Here is an 18,134-nt window from a genome sequence, read left to right as displayed (position 1 = left end):
CATCAGAAGACAAAAAGCCAGAGCATCTTCTGAGCTTTCTCTGGCCGTTTACAAATCACAGATCAAGCTGGCGATGTCCCGTCACACATGGACTTTCAAAAATCAAGCCGTCATCGGAAATAAAAGGAGGTAAGAAGTGGAAAATGAACATGGTAGATAAGAGTATTTCATTTTAATGTGTATACTTTTTTTGGTTTTATTTTCATCATCACTACGACTACGAAAAACAGTTAGCTAACGTCCTTTGATCTGTTCAGCCTTTGTACTTCAACAGTGAAGTGGATAACTGGTACCCACTAGGCAGTCTGTCTTTGCCTTAAATCCATTGGGCGTCGCATTAGCCTTATCCTTCTGCCATCAGCCTACATGGGATTGTGAATGCGAATCCTTGACCGCCTCACTTGGTGAGTCAGGGTTGTAGCAGCAGTGGGTTGACCTCAACCAGAAGCCAACCAATTCCAGGCTTGAAGAGTTTTGTGAAAAGAGCTTCTCCAAGTCTGCCCTCTGCTGTTGCAATTGACCCTCGAGGGTCAGTCGAATCAGCAGTAAGTTGGATTTTGTAAGTTCATCTGACGCAGGTCAGCTGGTGAAACCGATCACTAACAGACTTGTGCTTTATCTGATTGTGTGCTTAGCTGTAGAAAAACTGGGACCAGATGCTTAGAATGGGCAAGACCTTCAGACAAAGAATGTCACTGAAGTATTCTGGAGAGTGAGGGAACCAAAGGTGATCTGAAGTCACACTAAGGGTCTTCACACCATTAAATCTGTAGAAACAGAGAGGTAGGTCTCTCCATAACATTGGTATTAATGGTCCTCTCTTCTTGATGGAGTCTTATGCATACATACATTTATGGTGATGCATAATTTAGATTGATAACTGTAGCAAGGCTGCTTATCATCAATCCAAACCACCACATAAGTCCAAACAAATTAGTCCGTGTTCTAGGGTTAATGGCAACCCATGTATTAGCTACTTCACCCCAAATCTTCCTGATGGTCACATACTGTATGTGACCTATGTACCATCTTATGTCCATTTCCAAAAGCCGAGCGTAGATGTCGTGTACATCTGGAACGCTTGGCATTCCAGCAAAACCAACCAGACGTCAGATTTTACCCAAGCTGAAGTACTTTGTCCATTATATCTGTTTCCCCTCCAGGCCACTTCAGCTGTTCTACATTAGTGTGAAAGAGGGAGACATCATGAAAAAGAAAAAAAGAAAAATACCCAAAGGCTACACTACAGTGGAGCGATGAGGAGGAAACAGTTGGCTCTATGTAGGAGGCTGATGAGTACTAGAAAGCTGTTGACACTGCTACCTTCCTGTGAACCCTGGGTAGGATGAACAGGAAATGTCTCTCTCTTCTTATGTCACCCTCCAATCAGCATACAGTACTGTAAAAAGTATTTGCTCCCCACAGAAATTTCGGCAGTTTGTAGCATTTTTATTTTTGTCACGCCTTGGGAAATAAAAATCCCGTACACCTTTTGTTAAGGGTACGGGATTTAAGCAAACCATATTTAAAGTCATTATCCACAAATGGAGAAAACAATGAAGTAGCTTCCAAGATGCGGTCAGCCTATCAGAACTACAAGTGCACTTATGATTCATCTAGCAGCTCACAAAAGATCTCAGAGTATCAGCTTGAGAACTGCAAGACTCAGTTATGGTCAATGTTCATGATTTTTTTTAAAACATGAAAAGATATTGCAAAGCTGCAATCCAAAGCTGTGCGACCTTGAACAGGTATTTCCAGCTTAGAAAACCCTCTAATTCATCTGAATTAAAGCAGAAATTGCTAAACTATAATGTAAAAGAGCTTTAATCAATTTTTCACGTTGGATAAAGTCCATTTGGATGGCTTTTACTTACTCTTAATAAATAAAGTCAGCATTTGAAAATATAATATCTAATTTCTACTTCTATTGCTGGCTTCAAGGTGAATACATTCATATATATATATATATATATATATATATATATATACATATCCCATTTTGTTTTGCATTTGTCTGTTGTCTTAAAAATGCCTCTCATCCATCCGGGAACTCAGATTGAGTAATTACATTGAAAATTTACAGGAGCATCTTTTGCAATGCCGTAAATTAGAATAACCGCCAGTGTGGGTTAGCCGGCCATGAAGTAAATCTCGAGGCTTTTACTTTTTAAGAGCCGTCTGAGGCCTCACATGGCTCTTTATATCTTACACACACCTGTAAATCCAGACCCACTTACAGAGACACTCACCCTCCACATAGATGTCACATCTAATCACATTAAGAGACTAAAACTAGCTTTCATTTTTGTGTTTCGTTTAAATTCTGCCCAGCACCTATACAGATGAAGTTCTCCAGCTGACCCACTTGGTTTTAAGCTGTCTTTGGGGGTTTTATTGCTTGTCTGTCAGTTTTCTAAAAAGGCAGGAAAACAAATGATCATTGTCATGTTTTAAACGCTCCCTGCCAGATAAGTGTGAGCTCACTGCGCATTCATCCGGAAAAAAAAAGAAGAAAAAGGAAATCTGAGGCTCTGTGACAGTAAATCCAGGCGCTGCACCTTTTTTTCCCCCCTAGTGATCACAAAAATGTCACAGCAGTCAGCAAATTGAGTTAGATCCTACGGCAGAGGAAGACAGCAGTACCCGCCGCTTATCTGACTGCTAAACGGTGCTCGTTTGAAGCCATTTTTTTTATTTTTTGTGCAAAGAATGTAATTTATTGACTCTCGATCCATCTCTAAAAAAGACATGGAATAATCGGAGCTAAAGGGATAAAAGGCTGCATAGCTGCAGAAGTGCTGGCATGCTTTTCTAGCGTTTTCAGAGACAATGGCCGCGCTTTAACAAACACATCCAGCCACCTTAAGGGGCTCTTTCCTGCCTCTTGTTCAGTCTGCTTGCAAGGCATAACAACATAATGAACCTTTAAAATAAAGAGGAAAATGGCTGCTGCAGGGATTGTAAAGTAAATATGCTCTAGACAAACTGCGGCTTTTTGCTTCCAGGAGCAACGGCGCAATTATGACGGTGCTGTTTGTGACCTTGTTGCTTTCCTCAGCGCCTGGAATGACATTGAAATCTGCTGCTGGTGGTTCACCATCAGTGGTGGAGAAAGTACTCAAAAAATGTACTTAAGTAAAAGTACAAATACACAGGCAAAAATGTACTCAAGTAAAAGTCAAAGTACCACATTAACATTTTACTTAAGTAAAAGTAAAAAAGTACTGGCTTTTAAAAATACTTAAGTATTAAAAGTAAAAGTACTTGCTGAATACGTAACCTAATCGCTAATATCATTAAGTGTGCCGATAGTATTTAATTTGAATACATCATAAATGTGCCATTTTAATAAACAATGTCACAGATTAAACATGTTCTTATTGTGTTTATTCTCTGTAAGAGTTTAGACTTAGATATGTGATTCTATGCATCATAATTTCAGGGATGGAAACATCTTATTTCCTGTCCTAACGTAGCATGAACTTCATTAGTGACATTTATTTAGAAAGAAATCCAACTGAAAGGGGATGGTACGAAGGTGTGGGGGGGAAGACATGCAATCGAGGAGCCACGTAGCAGAGTTGTAGTCAAGACCACTGAACACGAGACCAAGACCAGCGCCCTGCGCTACATGACACAATAAAATGAAGTGCACCTATCAAAATTGGTTCTCAGATTGATCTGAAAGATCCACATTTCCATAAAAACACCTAGATATAAATACTTAGAGCTGAAATATATTTAACCAGTATCAATTACAACTCATTTCATTCTGTTTTGCTTTCATCGCTGTGCTACAATCCGCAGAGGTCGCCTGCCATCCCTATAAAAATAACGCCCTGGGCGGTTGCCCATATTGCCCATGTCAGAAACCACAACTGTCTGCACCATTAAACCATGAAACATAGCAATTAACTGTAATTGCTATGTTACAATTACAGTTGTAATTGTAACATTACAACAACACTATGAACACTGTCCAACGGCGCAACAAGCAGAAGGAGCACCATGACTGTTCTCATCCTCCCTCCCACTGCATGTTTGCCACCATGACAGGAGACAAAATCAATCAATGAGCATGCTCTGTGTTCATACGTTCAACTTTTACTTATTCGGCAATTAAATAAATGTGTGTGTGTGTATATATATATATATATATATATATATATATATATATATATAGCTACATATAGCTATTGCAGTGTATACAAGAACAAAGAACGGCTCTCAGTGAGGCTTCAGTCCCATCAACCTTAGTAAAGATCCGTCCAGAAGAATCGGATCGTTCCTGAATCCACACAATAATTCAGCGCATGAGTGACAACTTTTTTTCATCGCAGATGCAACATGTGTCTCAGTACAGCTAGCTTTGCTAGCATCACGTCCACAGATCTTACCTTTCTTTAAGCTTTCCTTCCAAGTGACGCTAAAAGTTGGACAAAGTCCCACCGTCTGTGAAAGCGAAGCGCTGCTGGTTTTACATGTCGTCATATCTTATGATTTATGCAGCTATTATCGATTAGTTAGACATCTTCTCCCGCTCAGAGGAAACCACTGCGCATGTCTGGAGCTCCGCGTGCTAGTAAAGGGGGAGGCGATGGGTGACAACAGACACTAAGTCACGTTATTGCTTGGATTTTACGGCGCCACCTTAAAGTCCCTGAACTTCATATTTTAACGGACAAAAAGAGAGCAGTGCGACTTGGATGTAACGAGTAACGCGACACTTTTGTAGAAATGTAGTGAAGTAGAAAGTACAGATACTTACTGTAAAATGTAGTGGAGTAAAAGTAGAAAGTACCCATTATTAAATCTACTTAAGTAAAGTACAGATACATGAAAATTGTACTTAAGTACAGTAACGAAGTACTTGTACTTCGTTACTTCCCACCACTGTTCACCATGAGTAATGAAATAAATGTTCATTTGGATCTTCTTGTGCGTTCACCTCAGGTCAGTGATCTCCCCGTGGCAGCAGATGCTCCACTGCCTCCGCCGTGCGGGAGGTCCAAGGAGAGGAAGACGGGACGACTGGAAGAGAAGGCGAAGAGGACGCGTCGACCCGAGGAAAAGATGGGACCGAAGGGTGAAAGGCAATGTGGGCAACATTTCACAAATCACTTCCTCAAAGATTTTAAGGCAAACTTATTAAAAGGGAAATGATTAAGGTATTTATTGGCTTATTTTAGGCTTTTTATTATTAAATAAATAATAAAACAGTGCAAAAACCTGAAAGTGATTTTGGTAGAAAACTCACTTAGAAAAACATTAGATTTCCTATTAGTGTACAAGATAAATAAAGGTTTTTCCATGGCTCTGTTCTTCAGTTCATTTCTACCATCTGCTAATAAAGGGTCTCTTTGTCTTATCAAATGTCCAATATGCTAAAGGGAAATCTGATGTTTTTCTTATTCATCATTTTCAGGTAAAAAACAAAGTCGTCTGCAAAGATGTTGATTTTTTTTTTCTCCCATACTGTTCGTACTGTAGTTGGTATAAAACGGACAGGAAACGATCAGAGGATATTTCTGCTCTTTATGATGTAACTGCTTTACTAACTGAAAAAATAGAAAAATAGGCAAATCTGCAGCAGACATTTGTTTGATTAGGAACACAACAAAATGGATTTTCAGTCAATATTTAGCACTAATCTTTTTAATGAAAGAACTTTACAAATATAGTTAAGCCTAAAACAGTTCATACTCCTGGTAGACTTAAATTTGTAGGTTAAATCAAAGTACAAGGAAAAAAATAAATCTCTTTTAATGTTGAACTTGATTAAAAAGTGAAATGACAAAATTATTAATATCAATCTGAATTTATGCAATAATCAATACAGGTATTATTATTAGCAATGAAAAACCTTCTAACCAACATATTTAAACTGGTTATTTTGACTACCCATCATTGTAATGAAGGTTTATTCAGTGGAATTTTGGTCTGCATAAAGGAGCAGCATGACATAAATATTTAAGAGTGATATCGTGCAAAGTTCTCTTTCTCTAGTGGAGTCTCAGAATAGAATGGTGCCTCTTAAAATAAGCTAAAGAGCCTCTTTTTAAATAAAGAGAGTCAGTTCAAGAACTCCTCAGCACACCAATCTCTCTCTCTCCCTTTCGCCCTCATCCAGCCACAAGTGAATACAGAGCTAATCTAATCTCTCAGAAAGCAACACACAAATTCTGCAACTCTTGCTTCATGGATTAACAGAACAAAACAGAAAAGGTTCAAACAAATAAAGCTTTGGAAGGCTTCTGCATGACAAAACCTCTATCTTGAGCTGAAAATGGCGAGGAGCCATCATTGGGGAGTACAGTGACACAACCCCCAGCAGTGGTGAAAGCTCAACCTTTGAAGTGGAAATGGGAGACCCGCAACGTAATCCTGTAAAATATAGTTCTAAATAAAGCTGCATCAAAGTTTCATCACCCTGCACCCACGGCCAATAGGCTCACTTTCACCCGTGTCACTGGCTGACATTCAACCTCTGTACATAGATTTGATACGAGTGACGGTATATTCCAACTGATTAAACCTTCTGATGCGACGTAAAGCCGCTTCCTCAATCTCCTTCAATTAAAACCTGAGCCAGCTCTCGACTCCCACATTAACTTTCTGCTTTTGTTTCAAGGGAAAGTAAAATGGGTGTTTGTTAACCAATGCCATGAGGTTTGTGAAGCACCTAAAAAAAAAAAAAACGTTACTTTTTTGTTCTAGAAGATTTATTGCCTCCAGCTGACGGCTGACAACGGACATCAACATGACTGACAAGTGTTGGGGTGGAAAAACTGAGGAGGAGGTGATGGAACAAATAACACAAAGTGCCTCGAAGAGCAAACTTGTACTTTAGATCCTATGAAATAATGACCTTTTATATTGTTTAGTTTACCTTTGGTGTCAACATTGATTTTTATAAAAGGTGAGAAGGGAACCTCTAATTGGTGCTAAAACCAGACTAAGTGCTTGTTTCCTGATTATCCAGGGAAAGATAATCAGGAAACATGATTATCTTGTTTCCTGATTAAAATAAAAGAAAAACATTAATATAAAAGAAAAACAAATGGACTGTGTGCTTGACGTTTATCATAAAACATCATTTACCTCACCAAATCTCTGGCAACCTCTTCTTTTTACACCAACCCTCTGCACCGAACTGTCACAAGGTACAGTATTTACACTGCTTAAAGGGGGTGTTATGTGTTGCCCACCAGGCACATAGTGTAATTGCTTGTTAACAGAACAATGCTTCTCCATGCCGTCCATTGATGCTGTTAACAACCGTTTTTAAGTGCTCAGCAGGGAGGGACGATCTTTGGTGCAGGAGTTTGGATGGGGCTCAAACTCCGAGGCGGAGCTTTGGGAAAGTAGGCGGAGCTTTGGAGGAGTAGGCGGCACGCTGCATTAGCTGGCGTTGAGGCACGTCCAAATGGCTGTCACTGGAGATTCTAGGGTTCTTCAAACATCTATGCAGGAGTCAAAGCAACACTCCAGGTATGTGTTGAAAGTATTTTAGGTTCAAATCAAAATCTAGTAATGATAAATATAGTGGTGTGAATGTTTATTTGCACCAGACTGGAGAATCTTTTTCCATTACAAAAAAGATTGTTATTGTGTAGGTCCACTTGACAGCAACCAGTTGCGAAACAGTTGAGCAGCAGGTATCTCAAATTAAACCACATGTATGCTCATCTTCACATACGCTACTACTCATTATGACAGCACATTTTAATTTGCACTACCACTGGTGCCCTCATGTGGCCAAGAAAAAACACGCTGGTGACACTTTAAACAGGTAATCCTGGCAAATTTTAGAACATTTCCCCAAACGATGACCCTCATTACATGTAATTAGATATGAGACGGCTGCTCTGAGATCTTGATCACCAATATGGGACCTTGCACTTGATTACTTGGGTGTTGCAGTGAGAGGAGATTGATGCTGGGGGAGTAAAGTACATGCAAACACCCACAGTAGGCCAATTCATTTCAAAGTTGTTCAAAAACTGCATTCGTCTCCTGATGCTGACTGGCCTAAATGGCATCCCCCTCACCTATCAGTTGCCCCCATTACCTAGGGCTCTGAAAAGCTAACAGGACGGCAACTACTGGGCATCCAAATGTGTCACATTTACGGCTATGGGGAGCCTCCTAATGAGGGAACAGTTTGGAAATACAGCTGCAAGTCTCTACCTGAACCAAACACGGCAATCCAGTTGAAAAGAATCATAACTCAATGCAGTCTCCATGACATTAAATGGCTTGTGGGTTTAGAAGAATGGGGAAAAGATAATTTCTGTCAACAAATTTTAAGGAATATCAAGGTTTATAATTCATTGGCTAAGAATATTCCATCAGACATTGAATGAAGGTCTGGATTTGGGAACCTTGGTGTCAAAGTTGCACCACAAGTGAATAAAGGATGTTGCCTTTAGTCGACTGAAAGTCCAACTAAACAACGTAGACCTCTGTAATATCAGCTCTCTGTGGACATTAACCTCTGATCAGAACACAAATGCTTTTATCATGACACTATTACTACATTTTGAACATGTAAATATTATGTTGCTCATTAAGTGACATCAGACCCTTTCTTTGGTCTTCTTGTGCACAGGCCCCTGATGGGAGTTGAATTAACCCATCCCTTGACATTTGAGACGTCCTTTTTCCTGTGTCAGCAGAAAGCCCTCTCCTCATTACTCAGTCTTTAGCGGTGCTTAGGCTACATTACTGCCGGCGATCTGCCACACTGGGGGCCTGCCTGATTAAAATGCTGCCGCAGTTTGAAAATGTGAACGAAGCAGTTTAAGGAACAGATCATACGCAAAGCATGAAAGGAATAGATTTGCTCGTGTCTGTGTATTTGTTTAACTGTTCTTTTTGGTTCCATTTCTGGCATATTTACTAACCTTCTGAAGACTGATGGGCCTTATGGGAACCAAAGTCATATCCTAATGTGGTGGATCCATATTATGGGTTAGAAATGGTTAGGGTTAGAGAAAATGTCTGGGTTAAGCATTAATTTAGTTACTAAAATGAAGTCCTAATATGGGTAGAAATACAAACGTGTGTATGTGTGCGTGTGTACTTGCATGTGTTCACTGCCTTTTTAATAAATTGCCACTTTCTTGAAATAGTGAATTTGAGGTCTTCAATATTAATTCTTATGACTTCTGAGAATATGTTAAGTCTTGGAAATATTTAAGGGAAACCTAAGAACAGTACAGTTTTAATCAGAACTTATATTAAAGGTTTAGTGCTGTTGTTACTGATCAACCTCCCATTCGCAGTTCACTATTCTATGGATTCACTGATGCACAGATTTGTCTGTGGAAAAGGACTCCTAATTATTTGAGGGAAATTAACCAATTTTGGATTTTGTTGTAGAGCATATTTAAAATACTCAAAGGAAATGCATCTTAGGAAGCTGACATACATGACATACAATGCTACTTTATGCGCAATTAGTTGGCATTTACAAAGCATCCAATCCAGGAGCACAATTCATTTTCTGACTGTACACTCAATCCTGAAGATAAGGAAGACTCTGTGTTCAATTTTGAATAGAAGTGATCAAATACAGCCCAAATTGATCATAAAAAAAGCATGGAACGCAGCTGTTGCCAACTTTAGCATCATTAGCTGCTAACAGTTAGCGAGTCCTCATGTTATCAGAATGTTTACATATTTCTTTGCATCTTATGCCGTCATAAAAACAATTTTAAAACAGGCTACTTCGATTGTCACATAACCAAATGCTTACGGCTGGCCTGACGAGCACCCTTAATTAGTCGACTGTAAATGTAACATAGCAACTCCAGAAGTGCTTTCCTTCTTGCTATAAATAAGAGCTTGAACTTTAAAAACCATTCAAAAGGGCATCAAGCTTAAAGCACATATCACCATGTCAATACTCCTTCATATTAGCTTAGACTCAATAACTAGAGCAGTGGTTCTTAACCTGGGTTCGATCGAACCCTAGGGGTTCGATGAGTAGGTCTCAGGGGTTCGGCGGAGCCTCTGCCGCGGAGGTAAAGACACACTTGTGTAAAGTCGTGATGACACGCCCCGCTTGGCCATCACTGGCTGCAGAGGATCATGTTACATTGCTCAGCCAATCAGGGCTGCGGGGAATTTAGTGCACGCAGTATCAGCAGCTGTTGTAGTTGTACGTCGCGTGGTTTCTTTCTTAATATTTTAATCCATACTAAATATGTCGAGCAAAAAAAAGAAGAAAATGAACAGAATTTGCTCTGAAGATGCACTTGCCAAGGTGAAGCCACGCCTCTCTGAACTGGTCTCCCAAAAACAACAGCAGAAGTCACACTGATTTGCAGGTATGTCATTTATTCTGGCCCCAAAAAAGTATTTTGTGGATTCAAAATGACAAAAAGCAAATTAAATTTAAAATTTTTAAAAAATTAGTTATTAAAAAATTTGTCATTCTTTGAAAAAATCCAAATTTATTTTTAAATTAGTAAAATAGCAAAAAAAAAAAAAATTTGGGGGGCTGAAATTCTTTTATGGGGCCGAAATATTTTTGGGGGCCAGAATGAAGTAACACTGTAACTTGCTGTGAGTTCATACCTATGTCTTGAATTTGGAAAAAATAAAAAATTATTTATCACTAAAGAAGGGTTCGGTGAATGCGCATATGAAACTGATGGGTTCGGTACCTCAAAAAAGATTAAGAACCACTGAACTAGAGAGAGTTTCATGAGACAGATTTCACATTGAAGGAAAATATAGTGTCAATTTCATATCATGAGAAGATATCATTTCCCCCAGCAGAGGATCATTCTGTTGTTGATAAAGAACTGATGTACTGCTGAGGCATAATCATCCCTAGTTCAACATGCAATTTAAACCATGGGAAGCTGGAACCAGATGGCCAAAATGATGACTAGCACAACTGGAAAACGTTGCCATTTCATTACAATCGACACCTCTGGGCTACTGACTGTAGAATTAAATCAAGCTGTCACTTAGTATTGAACAGAATCAATCAAGTCCAGTCCAACCTGTTGCAGATCACATTACATATTCAACTTGGGCCTCAGACTGTCTCTACTAACCTTCCAGGGGAGTTTGAGGTGAAGTCTCGGTTTGGCATCGAGGCGGCAGGCTGTACCGTCATGATTGGACCGACGGACCTTTCTGGGGAGGGTTAATGCATCCCAGCATGCACTATGCTCCCCAGACACAATCCTCTCCTTCTTCTGCATACATAAATAATCAAGTGCAAGGCCCCTTGATGTCAGCAGCTCGGAGCCAAGGACGGATATGCAGGTGAGACTGGGTCAGCGCTGAATATGAGATTCTGTTAACAGAGATAGCAACATGCAAGGTTGGCTACCACGACGACAAAGAGACGTCTCATTGTCCGCTGATCGGAGCAGCCGTACCGTCGCCAGGAAAGTTTAGCAATGACAAACAGATAAAATTAAGTTGTTTTTTCTTTATATCTTGAAATTTGTATGACTCGTTTCGTAATGCTAACATTATTCAGGTGCATTACTAAAACCATAACACTGATACTGTGTACAATATGCTAAAAACAAATGCACAGAGTCATTACTTTCCTTTTTACCTAGAGACGTGTTGATCACAGCTTCCAGGGAAACAAAATATGTTCCATCAGAGCTGCTAGCAATGATTCATATATGCATCGTTTGTGTCCTCACAAACAGCTTGGAGGAAGATTTATTTGGTAACATGGCAGACAACGAACTGGAGTTTAATTTAACTGAACCGTGACAGTGGGTCACGGTTCATGCTACTCTAGGTTAACCACGACCCAGAATAGCAAAGCTTTGTGGTGATTAGGTTTAATAGAAAAACGGCCTTCAAAAATATAAGCATTGATGTCAACAAGGGAGCAGTAAAGGTGTGTTTTATAAGGGTTTCCATTTGCAAAGAAGTTGCAAGGAAACATACATCTTAATCTAGAGGGATTGTGACTGGAACTGAAACAAAACAGGATGGAAAGATGACCAGAAGCAAGGCAAAGCAGTTCACCATACCATACAAGAAAGCCTTTTCACTTCATTTCATTTGTCCTGCTGCACAAAAGAAATTTAATTAATTTTGCTTAGAAATGCCTTTCTCTTTATAATGTGTTTTAAGTTCTACTGCCAAATGTTCAGCAGAGATTGATCAACATAAATTTGATGAGATGTGCACTGACCATTTGCCACATCAGTCAATTGTCACAATTTCTTAAAAAGAGGTAAACATATTTTAATCCAACTTTAACAGTGTAATATCTCCAGTTCCCAACAAATGTCATGTCAAGACACATTATAAGACAAACAGGTTCTATTCATATGGACAAATACATACATGCAATATAATGTCAAGTGGTGTTTTCATCAATGTTTTTAAGCAATTTTTTTAAGTATTGGTTGATTCACCCCAAGCCAGTAGATAGAAACTCACATTTTCCTGTTTTGCGACATTTTAAAACTTTGCTCAAAATTTGTGTGACAGTTGGATGGAAACACAGCGACATACACAGATTTGAAGTCAGTTGGTAAAAAGCTGCCCGAGCTGCATCAGTGATGAAAAGATGTTGTCAAGTTTTGTGTGTTTCTATGTTTTAGAAAGAAATTGGAATAAAAATTTTCCAAAGCTCCTTTATGGTTCCAAAAATTAATGATTTAACAATCTAATACATAAATATATCAAGATTTCCCCCAGTGTACAGTTAGCCTGGCGGGCCAGGCTTTATCAGACTTTACTTGACCCCCTGCCAGGCTCAGTATTTTTAGTTTGTTTTAAATAGTTTTTTTTATATAGAACAGGAACAGAGACAGTAAAAACAGTGTAAGCTAGGTATATGGTTGACATATTGAACTTGGCGCGAGGCACCAATAGCGCCGTCCTTGCACTTGCCCAATTACCTCATATTTCCAAATTTTGATGCCTGCTTGTGCATTTTTGTACCTTTTAAAAGATTTTAACACAAAAACCACTGGTGGATGGCCCTAGCACCCCCAGCACTGGGTTTAGCAGGTTTATTGGAGAAAACCCTGTATATTACCACATTAAACCAATTTAGTCGTGTAGCAAAAAACCCTAGATGTTTTGATTTAGTGGGGATAATATTTCCAGGTGTATAAAAGAAACTTAAGGAACTATATTGTGTCCTGTAAGAGGAATAAATGAGATATATTTTTATGTTTTTACTTGTTGTAGCAGTTTGTACTGTAGTTACTGTAGATACTACAATACAGTTAGTTTTCAGTAATGCAGGAAAACAGAGACAGCTCTCTAAGTGTGTAGTTTTTGAAAATGAAGGTTTAATTTGACCACAAACAATTTTCTTCTGAAATATCAATATTCATAAAGTAGAAGAAAAATAAAGCTACGGTACAAATTGGGACTGACTTAAAGCAGGACTGGCAGGTAAAATCTCTGATCGGTGCATCAGAATTTCCTACAATATTTTACTCATCTCCCTATAACAATTATAATTCAGAATGCCTAAAATGTCTACTTTCCTATAAACTCAACAGTATATGAAGTTTAATAGAGCTGGGGGGGAAAAATTTAAAATCAGACTTGCGTTCCATCCCGTCATAAATGTCCTCATCCAGAATTAAAGACTTGAATGAATGAGGTCCTACTTTACGATGAACACATGTAGACATAAACAATCAATCACAGAGTGAGCTGAACACTCAACTCATCCACCACCTTGAGACTCTGCACCCTCTCAGAGAGGAGTAACAGTCACACTCTTCTTTAAGCTGAATCTAAAGATGCCAGAAACATTAAGATATTTCATTCAATTTTACTAAAACTCTTAATTATTCTCCCACTGAAATCTCTGCGAGTGTTGTGACTCCAGGGAACGATAAAAAGAAGAGGTCTTATTTCAAATTTGCTGCACAGCAATCTCTGGATGACAGATTTCCCGTGTTACTTTGTGTCTTGATCAGCAAAAAGGAGGGGGGAAAAAAGTGAGGCAGGCTTTTCAACGTTTGAATTTTTAAAAATGGCAGCTGAACATGTCATTCTGAGCGTATCTGTGTCATCGACCGCGCTGACGCAGCTCTCCGAAGACGGAGGCCTGGCATGGTTTAATCATCTCCGCACACACTGTACGGTGATGATTACACACAGCAGCAGCGTCAGGCGGCTGAATGAATGCAGCTTTGGGACAACATCACATTATTATACGTTTAAGTTTCCCTGTGGAAACTCTAACTGTATATACAGCAGCAAAGTTTTAATGCTGACCTAAGTGCTGAACTTGGTGGGTTACTTTGAAAAGTGCAACGCTGAAAGAATGAGGAATCAATACGGTACCGGTCCACAGGTTACTTCGAAAGTAAATCAAATATTTACAGAGCGGGGGTGGGAAAAGTTGGCGAGATCTTTGTGAGAAGTGAAAATGTAAACAAAGATCCTCACACCAAGTTCTGAAACGTTGGTTGAAGATGGAAATCATCTTAGCATTAGCACAAAAGCTAATACCTATAGCCTTCCTTCTCCCAGTGCTCACTGCAGAAATACACCACTCAGTCAGAAACAATCAATTAGAGCCAGGAGGAGGGACTTATCGCTGTAAATCACTCATGTTTCTCATCCCTTCCCTTTGCTCTCTGTTATGCTACCGCTGGTTCACAACACAACCTGCTACAAATGCTAATGCTAGCAAGTACCGCCTCCGATGACGGTGGATAAATGGGTTTCCTGAAACGGTAAGTTGTTTTTCCGCCATTAGCATATTTAGATCACATACACAAGTTTGATTGACAGCACAAAAACATTCCTCCTGGTTCTTATTGGTTGTTTTTGGTCCACAGTGGTGCATTTCTTTTTTTACTGTCATGGTGACATTTTCAGTAATATGTAAAAAACATATGCTTGGAAAAGTTACATGCTGCAGCTTTAATCACAGATCCGAGCTGAAAAAAATCAAATATGACACTTTTCCACAAAAAATCTAAAAACACTCATTACCACATACAGTATCTCCTCAAGGTTAGTAAGGAGTGGAGGAAAAACAATAGTAAATCAAAAGAGTAAACATTATTCTTCTTTGGTTAGTTTTATAAGTACGGAAACTTCTGCCCCCAAAAAACTGTACAATTTTACTGAATTTGTACCTTCTTATCGGTGAAGAATGTGAGATCTTTGTGCCCTGTTTGGATTTTTTTACTGTAAAAGTAAAAAAAGAAGTAAAATCAAAAGATAAATTCGCAAGTTGCCACAAAAACCCTGGTCGCTTATTTTAAAGCATGACATTTTCTACTTAGCAGGACAGCTATATCAGTGATAATCATGGGATTAATCCATAATTTAGCAAATGTCATTTTCTTTTCGAAAAAGTAAATTTTTCTTTGATATTTTTCTTTTGAAGAAAAACAAAAATAACCATTTTATTTGTTGTTTTGCCATTATTCCGCGCCATATTTTAAAATAGCTTGCAAAACTACAATACAGGTATTTCCTTTAAATAAAAATGTTATAAATTAAATTGTGGGACAGTTTAACAAAAAGGTAGCATGGTTTTGTGTTCTATTGTGAGCTTTTATTTTACTCTGAAAGTCCACACGTTTACACAAAACTTGTTTCTTGGAAACCCACTGGGTAATGTTCAACATGGGCTTTTTGGGGGGGTTCCTTCAGTCCATGTTGCATAAACTCTACTAACACAATGTGACCGTTTGCAGCTTGCAGTCAAAAAAGAAAAGCCAAACCGATGAATCATTCATGCAGACTGTATGCAACCATGGGCCACATTAAAAATGCACAGGAGTGTTCAGCGGCCTACCAAAGCTTCCTGCAAAGGTTCAAGGAGAGTATTTAAAACTATGTTTATCACCACAGACTCCTTAACTTGTATTTTTGTCATGTCTGTCACACTGAAATATCAGCCACTACCATGTTCATCTTTCTAATTCCCAAGCATCTCCGCTGAGCTTTATTTTATTTGATGTTTTTTCATCATCCGTACACAAGAATTGATCCAAAGTGACATCTTGCTGACCTTTTGGTGCTGAACATCTTGGCAGCGTCTTCTTTCCTTTGCTACGGGGCTCCGGGAGGTCAAGGTTTGATGTTACCTTTTCAAATCTGCAGAAAGCAAACACACACAAACACAAACAGTCAGCACAAAACGCAAGGGGTCAGAGGAAAGATGGGTATTGGGGGAGATGTTCAGTCGCCCTCAAGTTGTCTAAAAGCCTGGGCCATGCTGACCTCCACAGCCTTGGTTAGCCGGACTCACACTGAATGGAGTCGAATGGCATTTTTAATAATCATTTGCCTTACCTCGTCGCCCCATTTATAACTGAATGGAATTAATTGGGCATGAAGCTCATCTGGAACAATAAAATTGTAATTTAAAAACGGGGAGGCTGTATGTCTGTCTGAGCAGGCAAACATGTCACAGATGGGTTCGGTTAGCAGCGGAAGGGTTGAAATCCCACAAACGGCAAACGATCTGTTTGCCGTTTTTCGTCTCGCTAACCTTGGAGTTAGCCTCTGCTCTTTTATGTAAAGGTTATCCGGGAGCGTGGAGGAGGAGCTGAGGTAAAAGAAGATAGGATTCAATAATTAATGCAGAGGTCTACACGGGCCTCACTTCTCACCCTCTGCTGTCGGTAATGAGATGAGTGGAGGGACAGAGACAGAACTGAAGCGCCGTCTTTCTCTCATCCCAAAAGTGAGACATATCCCACACCATCTCACCACAAGAGTGTGTGAAATATCCAGCATCAATTATTCTGCATACATTGTACTCAGTACATACTTTGGCGTTTTTATGCTTAGTTCTGACGTTAAAAGGGAAGAAATCCTCACTGCGCTGGAAGACTAACAGCTAGCATGATTGTTTGTTAGTTTAAGTCAAACAGTATGGTGGGTCTGTTTGACTTTTAGTGTCAGAGGGAGAAAAAGGGCAAAACGTGGAAAAGATTTTAATCACATAGAGAATTTGTGGTGGGATATAAAGACTAGGGTTATGGTATGGAGGCCTACCATCATCAAATATTTAAAAAGTAGCAGCGAAAACATGCAAATAAAAACTGGTCAGCAATTATAGGAAGTAATAATTTTTGTTTATTTTCCAAATTGATTTGTATGGATCTGTATGGTTTGTAGTTTTTGAGAGATACCCGTCTCATTTCCAAATAGTAAAACTCTCTTAAATTAGCATTTTAAAATTTAAATCTGTCAAGATTATGAATAATTGTGGCCTCAACTGTATAAGACTAAGAGGTTGTAAGGGAACACAGTAATGGTAGATCGTGGTAAAAACTAACAAACTAACTAAATAAACAATAAAATATCTTACCAACTGTCTCCTCTTCAGATTTTTTTAAAAGTGAAAGCCAAGTCATCTCCAGATCTTTTTCTCTTACAAACTAAGAAAACTCTGACATAATTTAGGGTTTGACATCTTTCTTAAAGATGCTTGTAATAATCATCGATCATCTATTAAAATTGCCTAATCTAGCAACATGCAGTTTAGAAAACAGCAATGTCCAAAGTAATGTCCACGAATGGTTTTAAATTCATACAAAGAAAGACAATATCTAAAAATCCTTTAAAATACAAGAAATGAATCAGCAAAATTATTGTCAAATTCAGTTTTTTGGATTTAGACCTCCTGATAGTAATTAAAGACAATTGTTTCCAAAAGGACAGTCGACTAATTTGCCCCGACTTCCCTTTATTGTGAAAATTCTTATAAAAATGGCTTAAACACAAAAAATACAACAATCAGGTAGAGTGTAAGATAGGTAAAGCAATAAGATATGCCCGGTGAGTGAAGTGATTGTAAAATTGATGTAAGGAATCAAAACTAATCATTGAAAACCAGAACTTAAAATAATGTCTTTTAGCAGAAAAAGCTGCTCTGCTACATGACCAGCATGTAAACACATTCACATTTCCCTTTATTTCCACTGTTAAGACGCTGCTGTGTTCGGTTCCTCTCCGTCCTACCGTCTAACCGCCTCAGCATGTTTGTTTACTTTGTGTCTTTTTTTTCCCGGCTGGGACTCAGCCAGCTTTCAGCTGCCAATCAAGCACCGACAGGGATACACCCGACAAGCTGCTGAGGAAAACAAAAGCGACTCGTGTAATCTAGTGTTCCTTTCCCCCACACCACCTTCAGT

At 38.9% G+C, this 18,134-nt stretch overlaps 1 protein-coding gene across 1 annotated transcript in view; it reads right to left on the bottom strand.

Moving 5' to 3' along the window:
* Positions 1–18,134, bottom strand: part of oxr1a (oxidation resistance 1a) — a 178,054-nt gene that overhangs the window by 148,030 nt on the left and 11,890 nt on the right. The window contains exon 2 of the mRNA XM_032557795.1: positions 16,001–16,086. Within this exon, the coding sequence (XP_032413686.1) occupies positions 16,001–16,017 (17 nt within the window). The 5' untranslated portion in view covers positions 16,018–16,086. The remainder of the gene's footprint in view (positions 1–16,000; positions 16,087–18,134) is intronic.

Source organism: Xiphophorus hellerii, chromosome 3 (genome assembly GCF_003331165.1).
Source record: "Xiphophorus hellerii strain 12219 chromosome 3, Xiphophorus_hellerii-4.1, whole genome shotgun sequence".
In the NCBI taxonomy this organism is placed as follows: Eukaryota; Metazoa; Chordata; class Actinopteri; order Cyprinodontiformes; family Poeciliidae; genus Xiphophorus; species Xiphophorus hellerii.
Note: the sequence above shows the minus strand (reverse complement) of the source record. Positions and strands in the feature narration are given on the sequence as shown.